We start from the raw sequence: 12,203 nt of genomic DNA, 5'->3' as shown, positions 1-12,203 counted from the left end.
AGATTTTTCTTTTAATTGGGCGCCAGCCCAGTTATTGGTTCGATATTTTTTTAACACCTTTTTTAAATTCATGATAAAATTTATTTTTAATATTAAAAACAAAAAATGGCTTTTATCATCTTTCAAATACTGAAAAAGAAAACTTGTAAACAACATAATCCAAATGCTTCAAATTAGCTCTTAAGGTAAGACAAGCAAGTTCACATATGAAAGAGTAGGGGAAGAAGAAGCCACCAAAACTCTTCGACGTAGAATCAGAAGAGTATCAGTGCATCCTCCTCCGCGAATGATTAGCACCGGAGGCGGCAGCCATCACTGGTGGGTTCCTTGCTCTTCGTCTAACAGAGTTAGACGGCATTGCTGCAATGTGCTCTGGAGAAGGACGAGCAGTTCTAGTGCCTCCAAGTGAGCAACGAGTTCACGAAGAGGAACCTGTCGCAATGTCTCTCGGGCCAACGGTTCGTGGGCATGAAGATTAGGTACAGTCGAGGGTTCATCAAGCGGCTGCTGAGACGAAGAGTGCAGATTGTAGATAGCGGCGGGAGCGACGGCGGGAAGAGGATCGGCGGGCAGTGTGTCCGGAGTCGACAATGCCTTTGATGGCGAGTAGAGCGCAGAGGCGTGGAAGAAGGGCGACAACCACAAGCGAACAGAGCTGACGGCGGTGAGGTCGGAGCCAAGCTCGCGGCTTTCGGATCTTGGTAGGGAAGGAAGACTGAGATAGAGATTCCGATCCATCCGACCGCCGTTATCGCTCCGCTCGTCAGCCATGTTCTGCCCAATCCTTAACATTGAACAAAGGCGAAAACCCTAATTATAATCCAGCGGCGCCTCCAAGACCAGATTTTTGGCCCTCGATCACAGAGAACTCGCTTCGTTCGTCAGCCATGCGCCAGCCAATCTCTAACCTTGTCAACGAACCTCCCGCCGAAACAGGGCGAGAAAACCCTAATTTTTTTTTTCCAGAAGGCGCCTCGAAGATGGGATCTTTCGCCCTCGATCACGGAGAACTATCCCGCGGCATCAATCCGGCAGCATGATCGGGGCACGAAAAGCTGATCCGATCTGTGATTTATACCGATCCGAAGCTGGACCAATGGAAGGGATCGAAGAAGATGAAGAAGAGTTGGAAGAACGGGAGGATCGTACCTTGAGGAAGGGAACCAGGAGCAGGAGCAGGAGCAGGCGAGGGCGAGAGAAAGACCACCGCGAGGAAGAATGGCGGAGAGTGAGAGGAGCAAGCGCGTTGGTGGGATACTGGCGCTTTCATCCTACGGCGGAGATCTTCTGCATTCCTGAGGATACAATACGACCTGCTTGGAAATCTACTTCCAAATAAAAAGGGTAGAGTATTTAGTCACGTAGATTGACCTTCTAAAGTTACATTAAAACTTAATTCATTCACTAATCACTATTATTTTTCAAAAGCGGGTTTACATTCTATAGGTCTACGTTTCTTTCTGTGCATGAATTTATTATCCACAGAAAAATGTTTGCAATAGCTTTAAGCCATCTATATTTTGAATAGGGAAAAAAAGGCATAGAAAATAGCAAATCAAATTTGCTTACTTAATCTTATTGACCAGAAGGAAAAAGTTGACAATGTAGATCAAAAGGCAGCAATGGAAGGAAGGAAATGTCATTGCACCACAATCCACAAAGATGTTTACTATGAGGAAATAAACATGAGAGGAAACTTGATAAACTAAAGACGAGCATTAGTTAATTGTGTGTCACCAACTGAAAATTTCAATGTCTAAAGGTAAGCAAACAAACACATTTCTTAACTCAAAGTTGAGACTTCTCAGATAGTGCAAACAGAGGTAAAATGAGCTTATTGCAAACACAGATTCAACACTAGTGTCTCAGCATCAGAATGTTACTCATAGCCATAAATTTTTACAGTTATTTAGTGTTCTCAGTCAGATAGTGAGAGATAAAATGTGCACATGGCAAACAAAGATAACACTAATGTCTCAGCAGTAGCATGCTTTCTCATCTCATGTCATGTGAATCAAATATTTCATTTTATTCGGGAAAAGCCACCCCCTTCCCAACAACACTGATACTTAGAGTTACTGTCTAGGCCCAAGCGCTCCAAAGAAGAAAAGTGTACTCATATAACAAATACAACAAGCTGAGCATTTCCCACAGCATATACAATGTAATTAGAATCCTTGATAGCCAGGGTTGAATTTCCATGACTAACTATTAGAAGTATCCCTGAAGCAACATAAATATTATCCAGTTTTCCAGATAGAATCATCACTGACAAATACAGACAGTGAAAAAATGTATAGAAAAGGTTCACATTAGGAGGTGGATTGGCATTTGCAAGCATTAAAATAAACTCATATATCTAATGTTAGACATCTGGCTACCGGTATCAAATTTGCAACAAGCATAAAACATTCTCTTGATGAAGATGAGTTTTAGCATCTGACAGAATAAACCCACATGCCCATTTAGGATGCTTTAGATTAAGTAGCTAAAGCATACAAGAGCAAACTTTAGAAAATCGTGATAATAAAGAGACACTTAAAAAAAAAGTCATTTGGAGAATAGTTAAACAAGCACAAAGTTTCACATATGTGACCATTTTATTGTATAAGATCCATGAAAAGAGAAGGACAAAAAAAAACCAGGAACTAGATGTTTCTTAAATTAGGTTTCCATTATAAGCAGCAGTGGTCACTACAAAATAGGCATATTCTGCTAATTCAATAGGTGCAACTTTTCAGCCCGATATTATCATGCAGTGTTAAAAAAGACCACAAAGGGCAGCACAAGTGTTGAGATCAAATAAGCCAGATTTTTAAAAGGGCACCAATTGATTGAGTAGAGACTTAATCAATGTGATCTTCTGCTACTTGACTGTTTGGAAACATTGCTTCCCTTCGCTTGGGAAAACCTGCAGGCTCCACGTTCTGGCCCCTAAATTTCAGCTCCCCTGGTGTTCTAAAACCAGGATCTGCAGAACCAGACCTAAATGGTAGTCCTGACCCTCCAGTGTAACGAGGTGGAGACGTATACCTTCTGGCTGGAGCTCTTAGAGCCCCTCCTCGTAATTCTCTAAGATCAGTTCTCACACCGTCGGCATAAGCCCTATCAGTGGCAGTGGAATTCAAAAGGCTACTTGAAGCAGCAGCTGATGAGTTGAAAGAATCCTCTGGTACCCAACCCAAGGAATCCTTTTTCTTCACATAGAACTGCCATATAGCAATTAAAAATAACAGGAACAGAAGAGCAGGACCACTCCACACCACAGCATTATTTTCCACTCTGAAAACTGGAAAGTTGGAGTTATAAATCCCAATATAACCACTGCCAAGCCCTAAGACCACTAGCTTTTCCCGATCAGCGGCAATCAAAGGTTTTTCATTCGATGTACCACCTGCAAGGGCTTCTGAATTCAAAAACAAAGATTTGATATCCTGGATGGCTGCAGAGAACAGAAGCCGAGGTGCTCCAACCCTCCCATAGAATTGTGAAGAGATGTTGTAGACAAACACCTTGTCATAGCTCGCTACAAGAAGATAACCTTTTATGGTTTGGATCGCTACAGGACCATCAATTTCTGACTTCTTAACAGACCGAACCCAGCATTTGAGGTTGGTCAGATCTCCAAGAAGCACAACATGGATCAGGTCACCACTGGCAGTGAAACCATATGCCTTTAGCCGCTCCGATGAATCAAAGGAGTAAGCCTTTGCAACTGAGCCATTAAGCCCCTCGCACGCGGTCTCCCTCACCACCATGGTCCTCAGGTCCAGCGAGGCCGCACCGGTCTCAGTCAAGAATAGAAGCCGCTGCCTCATAATAGCCAAGGGTTTGCTTGAAGCAATGGCAGTGCCATAAAGGGTGCCATTTTCAGTGAAGACCCTGATACGTCCGCCATCATCAGATGCAATGACGTATCTAACACTCCCTACCTGATGGACCTCGAGGCCTGAGACTGGCGGTGAGTCCACCTCCCGGGAACCACGGATGAAAGTTTTCGAGCTACTAACCGAGAGAGAAAGCCAATCCTCGCTGTTGGCAGAAGACTCATAGAGGCGGTGTGCAGTGACAGAACCGTCCTCGTGGCCGGAGAAGAGGAGGCTTTCATTCCGGCGGGAAGAGAGGTACGAAAGCATGGAGGTGACGGGAGATTCGGAGAGGGACGGGAGTTCGATGAGGACGTCTCCAGCAGAGGAGAACACGTAGACCCGGCCGTAAGAATCGCCGACAGCGAAATACTTACTGTGGCCATCTGCCTCCTCGTATGGGAGGACGGTTGCGACCACGGGGGAGGCCTCCATCCGTGCTGCCGCGGCAAACTGGAACCTCTCCGACCAGGATGTCTTATGCTTCGTCACGGAGACCCCAGGAGAGCGGTCACCTGCCCCCGCCGCGTCAGCCCCTGGATGTGGCGTAAGCACAGGGCTAACGGTTTCCAGATCCAACGGTAGGACGACGGAGGAGGAGGCGGCGACGGAGTGGTCGGATCCTGAGGAGAGGGAAGCCTGAAGCGAAGCTACGGTCTCGGAGAGGGACTCAATCAACGCTTCGAGACGGCGGAGCTGAGCATCCTGGCGGTCAAGGAGGTTAAAGGGCTCAGCTGCGGCGTCGTCGGAAGCGGCAACCGGGAGAGATAGAATGAGGGGGAAGAGGATTAAGGCACCCGCAGCCATAAAAGGGCGCGGCGCTGCTCTGCTCCGACTCAGATCCCGTCGTCCGGCGGCGGATTGCGGCGGAGAAGCAAAGATCGGAGAGAAGGATTAGGGTTTGCGAGAAGGGCGGCAGAGACGGGAGGAGGAAGGCTCTCACGTGGTATCGTAGAGATTAGAGAAGTAGAAACAGGCGGCGGCTACTGGGAAGGGATCGGCTACTGGGCGTGCAACAAGTCGACGCCGTAGACTTCGTCTCGAAGGACGAAACGTGGTAGATTACCCGACCGGTAACGCGATGATTTTTGACTAGCGATCCATTGACTCTCTATTCCGGAGCAGTGCATTTTTACCCCCAATTATTTATTTTTCCCGTGTTAATCTTGAAATAAATTGATGGAGAAATTAAGACGAATGTACTCATCTTTTTGTCACCGGTGTAGTGCACTTCTATCCTCTCGGGATGATGTGACTAGTACATATTACTATCATGAGGTCTGAGGGCACTGGATGAGTGTATTCATCTTTTGTCACCATGCACTTCTATATTTCTTTTTTATTTATTTATGTTAATTTTTTTTTTGTTTTTTTGGTGAAAATGATTTTGTGCGTAATTTATTATCATAAAAAAGCAATTCATTCTAATAAATATTAAAAAGATATTTTATATTCCAAAAACACATTTGCTAGCAATTTTAATCAAGCTCAAAATTTACTAAATAATTATAGTTAAAACTACTCAAATATAATTAAAATGATTTGAATTAAATTAAAATTAATTCATCTAAATATTATGGGAACAATTTTATTAAAACTACTATGATTATAGAAGCTAATCAAATTGCTACAATTAAAAAGCTAATTAAATTATTACAATTAAAGTAACTAATCAATTGCTATTAGAGAGGTTTCGATATTAGAGCAGTTTAATCAAAATTATTGTAATTGAGATAGTTTTAACTTTATATATATGGCAAGAATCAAAGGACATTAATTTAGAAATATTATATGGGCATCCTTTCAAAAAAAAAAAAAACAAATGTATGTCCTTCCAATATTTTCATTTTGAAAATACTTCTCGATCCCATACTACTATAGAATATATCCAATAGCTTCTACAATATATCTCATAGATATCTAATAACTACTATAGAAGAGTAGTAGATACAGCTATCTAATAGTTATTATTACAATGTGTTTAGGGTGAATGTAAGATTTAAAGTTGAGTTTAGGATTGTAGTAACTACATAATAGTTTCTAAAATAATTTTGATAATATTTTAATAATTTTAGCCAAATGAGTAAATAGTATTTTTTTTGATATAATAGTATTCAAATATCTATAACCTTAAATTCTAAATTCACACTAAATAAGTTATAGTAGTTATTGAGTAGCTTCTGTATATTGTAACTGCTACTTAATATCTTCTATACGTTATAAATCTTAAACTCACCATAAACACGTTATAGTAGCTACTAGGAACTTTTACACGTTGTAGGAATGATATGCTGTCATCTTATGTTTAGGGGCGAATCCAAAATTTTAACAAGGGGCAAAGAGCCAAATATCACAAATACATATATAAATAAAATCATTACACAAATAAATTTAATTAATGAAGACTACTGATAAAGAGCATCTCTCAAGAAAAATAATTCCTTTTGATTGGGACATTCGGCTACAAATTAATAGAGGGGTTTTGGAAGATATTTACCCCCCCCCAGTGGAGTCATCGTTTCTTGTGTTGTACACCTCATGTAAACCTAGTGTATTTTTTTCCACTTTCTAAATCCTAAACCCTAAGTTTAAAAAATTAAAATATATTAGATGTGCAGGGGTGTACAACATAAAGTAGACAACATATCAAAGTCTTATATATAGAGAGAGAGAGGGGAAGAGAGATTTGATATGTTAAGTGATACTTTGTGTGCGACCGTGTGCGACGCGCAGACATGGCATTGCCAGCTCGATTTCTTTGTAAAAAATAATTCATTTATTCTCTCTCCCCTTCGGCCTTCTTTTCAAAACATCACCAAGCAAAATTTCTCAATTTCTAAACTTCCATTGTCGCTCTCTCTCTCTCGCCTTCCTTCTTCGTCGTCTGTCGGACCTCGCGCTATTACCGGGAAAGTAAAGCAAAGACGCTGCAAGCTACTTGGCTCGCCGCTCTCTATTTTGCCGCTCTCTCTCGCTCTTGTCTCTTCCTTCACCGGCAACGCCATGTCTGACAGCTGCTGTTGTGCTTACCACCTCTCTCCATTCTCAATTGTAAGGATGACGTCTTTAATTCCTTCCATTTCATACCCAATGGTAATTCGTTTCATTTTAATTTATTATTCCCCACCGTGATCCGAACATATATTAGAAGGATTAATGCTATAACGTGCAAGGATGATGCCTACTACAAATGCCTGCAGGTTGCAGCCACTTAGAAAGGTAGCTACTACACGTTGTAGCAGCTACTTTGATAGTTAACTACTACATCTTATAGCAGCTAACTGTCTATGTAGCTGCTATAATGTGTAGCAACCACTTGGTAAGTCATTTTTGTGGCAACTACATTTTCTAGTAGATATTACCCCTAAAAATATTTAAGTTGATGTATATCAACTTGGTAAAAAAATATTTAAATTTATTTTTGTTAATGCAGCGCCTTTGCTTTGCTGCTAAACGTTACAACAACTACTTCGCAGCTAACTATCCATATAGCTATTGCAACTTGTAACAGCTAACTTAGAATGGTGGTCATAGAAGAAGGAAGGATTTATGCTATGACGTGCAAGGCCTACGCCTGCTTCAAATGCTTGCAACCACTTTAACATCGAATGCTGCTACAAGTTGTAGTAGTTATTTCTACAGTTAACTGCTATACCTTGTAGCAGCTAACTGTCCATGTAGCTACTATAACGTGTAGCAACCACTTGGTAAGTTATTTTTTTAGTAGCTACATTTTCTAGCAGATATTACCCCTAAAAATATTTTTGTAGCTGTATATCAACTTGGTAAAAAATTATTTAAAATTATTTTTACTACTGCAGTGCCTTTACTTTGATGCTACACGTTGTAGCAGCTATTTTGACAAATAATTGTATACCTTGTAGCAGCTATTTGCCCATGTAGCTACTACAACTTGTAGCAGCTAACTGTCCAAGTAGCTACTACAATGTTGTAGCAGCTCTTATGTAAGTCGTTTCATTTTAAATTGTAATTTCTTCTCCTCTATTCATATTATATACCGTTTATCTATAAATATCTTTATAGGACGTCTCGGGTGGTAAACTATTAATTAATTTCACAGCTAGCTATTACAACACTGTAACAGCTACTCGGAATGATAGCTGCTACAACGGTGTAGCAACTACTCGGAATGATAGCTGCTACAACTCTGTAGCAACTAACTCTACGGTTAGCTGCTATAGAGTAGCAGCTAACTCTACGGTTAGCTGGTACAACTCTATAGCAGCTAACTCTATGGTTAGCTGCTACAACATTGTAACATCTACTTGGAACGATAGCTGCTACAATGCTATAGCAGTTAACTTGATAGTTAGCTACTACAACGTTGTAGTAGCAAACCATCGAGGTAGCTGCTACAGCGTTGTAGCAATTACTTGGAATGTTAGCGCTACAATGTTGTAGCAGCTATTTGGAAAGATAGCTGCTACAATGCTGTAGCAGCTAACTCGATGGTTAGCTGCTACAACACTGTAACAGTTACTTGGAATGTTAATTGCTTCAACGCTATAGCAGCGCTGCACGCAGACTACACAGTGGCTGAGCGAGCTAAGAGGGTGAGCGGGCTTTCAGCCGGTCTGGCGAGCAGAGAGGTTGAATGAGCTTTTGCTGGACGACCGAAGCGACCGGGCGGGCAAAGCCTAGAAATCGATCGGGCGAGTGCGCTGAGCGAACCGAGGAGCCTCTTTCCTCTCCACCTTTTCTCCATTTACACATATCCAACAGAAGATTTGACATCTATAGTTTGTACTTTCAAAGTTTTATTTCATTTTAATACTGGATCTTGATAAATATAGTTGCTATAATTATCTTTGTTTTTGCAGGTTCTAACAACATGCCCTTTGAGCAATGAAGCTAGGTTTACCAAACTCTTAGCTAGCGATAATTTTCTTTCTACTCCGATTCTTATGCTGTTAGTCATTAATCATCTGAAAAGTATTACATAAAGCCTCTCTGTGTGTAGTAACAAATTCATTAATCCATTGATCTTGCTTTCATCCTCGATCCCTAATTCAGCCATTATGAATTGATGGGTCTCCAAAAATCTATTAATTTCAAATTATATAAGTGACCATTGAATTATTAATAGAGATTGGGGCTTGTTAGCTGCATTGGCAATAGCATAGATACATGTTGTACGATTGTAACACGTCACTTCTCTAGAGTTGCTACTACAATATGTAGCAGCTAATCTGCACTAACTACTACACAGTGTAGCAGCTACTTATGAGAAGCTACTACATGTTATAGCAACTCGCTTTAATACTGGATCTTGATAAAGTTCGGCTTATAATTGTCTTTGTTATAGTGGATCTTGATAGGTAGTTATTATAACATGAAGTCTGTGTTGTAGTAGTTATGGACCAACAACTGCTACAACATCAACTTGATTAAAATTGAATTTCATCGACTTCTTCCGTTGCATCTAATGTGTTATCTGAAAATGATTTTTCAGTTGCTACAATGGTGTTTATGACTACCACACACTAATTGTTACAACGTGGAACTCATGTTCTTTGTTCGCGAGCTTAATCAAGACTCATGAGTCCTCTTTAATTTACCACATCATGATATGACAACATACTTAAAAAATATAATAGGAATAATATATACAAAAATAATTTTATTGGGCGATTAAAAATATTGGAGAACAAATTCAAGCACGGTCTTTAACATCTACCCACAGAATAATCATAATAGCTAGTTGGCAGTAACTGCTACATCATATAGCAGCTACTCAGGAGTAAGAAAATAAGGTGTAGTAGCTATAAAATACATTTATACATTTCTTGATAAAATATTATCAATAAATTTACATTTTGATTACATCGTAAATTTAATATTAAACACATTGTTCAGAACCCCCATAGTGCTCACATTGTTCTCATAAGTTGTACAATGTCATTTTTATATTGGCTGAGTTGCGTCCACAGTCTTCTTCATGAGCGATCACTCTTAATCAATGTACAAAGTGTTGTGAACACCAAACAACTTCTATTATTTTCCATGTCCCTCACATCCTTTGGTCATTGCTGGGAAAAGTTCGTCGAGGCGATCATCCTCTCCTTAATTCAGGAGCATTCCTAAGGGCATTGCTGAGGCTCTTCGTCGTCAACACGGAATATTGGGCAAATTTAAACCACTTCATGAGCAGCCTAACCTCATCAACATACACTCATCAGGGCTAGACGCTAGTGGTCGCTTTAAAGAAATTCCTTTACGAATATGGAATCTTACACTAGACCGTGGAAGGCAACACGGCCGCTTTGTCATTCCTGATTTGGGAGCAAGATATACTTCAAGATTCACAGTGGATGCCATGAAAGAAATGACAAAGGTGGTGTCAAAAAAATGTCGACAATTCATGAATAAGCTACTCATTTCCATTGGGATGTCATGAACAGAGCCACCCTCTGTTATATAGGAATACAGCGGCGCTATGAATTTAATCTGGGAATAGGTGTATTCACAAGCCCACAGTTGCCCTTCTGACAAAGCAGGATTTTACCAGTAGTCACGGGTCATGATTTATGACAGCTATGACTATTCATATGGGTTATGATAGCTATGAGTGGTCATTCTATGGACGATGAGAGAGTAATTGACCAGATTTAGTAAGTTGTCATTAATTAATTTATGTGTCTTCATAAATTTATTAATTTCAATTTATATAAGTGACCATTGAATTATTAATACATATTAGGGCTTGTTAGCTGTATGGGTAATAGCTGCTACACGTTGTAGTAGCTACTGCAATTTGTATCAGCTAAGTCGCACTAATTGCAACACAATGTAGCAGCTAGTCTTGAGAAGTTGCTACACGTTGTAGCAGCTTCTGCTAACTAGCTGCTACAGGTTGTATCCATGATTATCTTTATTGGACGTCTTGGATGATAAACTTGTAATTAATTCCATAGCTAACTGCTACAACGCTGTAGCAGCTACTTGGAATGATAGCTGCTACAACTCTGTAGAAGCTAACTCAAAGGTTAGTTGCTACAACGTTGTAGCAACTACTTAGAATGATAGCTGTTACAACTTTGTAGCAACTACTTGGAATGATAGCTACTACAATGGTGTAGCATCTACTGCCATGGTAGAGTATACATTATATACACGGAAGGAATCAAGGCTCGATGGTTGGTTATCCTTGTCTTTACTGTCTGTCTTATCTTTTCATAGGTTTTGATGAGTTATACTATATGTAATTTGATGACCTATTTTTATGGTATTGGAAAGACGCTATGGTTTGACTTGTCTTTGTCAAGAGTTAATGATGTTAGAACTCATTTTCCTATAAATTGTCTATCAACCTAACTCACTGTTTCACACTACCTAGCCCTTCATTCTCTTATACATTGGGTTTATTGTAGTTGTTCAAGGAACATGTCTTGCTTTAGCAGGAAGACGAAACCCACTCTCGGCGGTGTTAAAGAACCCCCTATCGAAGAGGATTCAAGCTCTACGTCTTCTTCCTTTGAAAGAACATCTCTATCAATAAACTCATCTGCTTCTCGGTTTGTATTATTCATTCTTCTTCTATTATATATATCTTTCTTTTCTTGAATTTATGAATTTTCTAAAATAATCCTAACAGGTATCTTAGTCTAGCCATGGAACATCATGTTGTTTGTGGCTATATTAAGATTCTCACAGAACAACGGAACCAGGCGAGGAAGGAGTTGGAAGCTGCCCTTTTCCGAGAGAAAAAGAATCAAACTGAACTTGTATAGCTGCGACGACAACTGTCCCAAGTTAATGAAGCATTAGAGGATGCTATAAATCAAATGAATGAGTGAAATATCATTCTTTGTGAAGTTCAGCCTAATATCTCCCTAGCGATGCTGCCCTTCTACGAAAGAAAAAAAAATCAAACTAAATTTGTCCAAATGCGACGATAACTATCCCAAGTTAATGCAGCATTAGAGAATGCTATAAATTAAATGATTATTGCATTAGAGTTTGTAATAACTTTTTAGCTTAAGATCTTATTTGTCTTATGTTATTACCTTTGTTTAGAATATTAATATTATTCTATTCATGTATATCAAACCCAACTATAATCTCCAAATCTTTTTTCATTTACGCTCAACAAGATGTTACTATGTCAATCTCAGTTTTTTATTTAGATCAATTAAATGAGCTTCTACACGTTGTTTTAGTTAATGTATAAATAGTTAGAAGTTGTTACACGTTATAGCAGCTACTGCAACACCTTGTAGTAGCTAGTTGTCAGAAGCTGCCACAACATGTAACAACTTCTTAAGAGTAGTTACTACACTGTATAGCAGTTATGATGGATTAGCTGCAACACATTGT

At 39.8% G+C, this 12,203-nt stretch overlaps 1 protein-coding gene across 1 annotated transcript; it reads right to left on the bottom strand.

Annotated features, from left to right (window-relative positions):
• Nucleotides 1-2,655: 2,655 nt before the first annotated feature.
• Nucleotides 2,656-4,877, bottom strand: LOC121976567 (uncharacterized membrane protein At1g75140-like). The gene has a single exon (XM_042528772.1). It carries the CDS (start codon nt 4,671-4,673, stop codon nt 2,847-2,849), a length of 1,827 nt encoding a protein of 608 aa, XP_042384706.1. The 5' UTR covers nt 4,674-4,877; the 3' UTR covers nt 2,656-2,846.
• Between the last annotated feature and the right edge of the window lie 7,326 nt (nt 4,878-12,203).

The sequence above is a fragment of the Zingiber officinale genome, chromosome 4B, assembly GCF_018446385.1.
Source record: "Zingiber officinale cultivar Zhangliang chromosome 4B, Zo_v1.1, whole genome shotgun sequence".
In the NCBI taxonomy this organism is placed as follows: Eukaryota; Viridiplantae; Streptophyta; class Magnoliopsida; order Zingiberales; family Zingiberaceae; genus Zingiber; species Zingiber officinale.
Note: the sequence above shows the minus strand (reverse complement) of the source record. Positions and strands in the feature narration are given on the sequence as shown.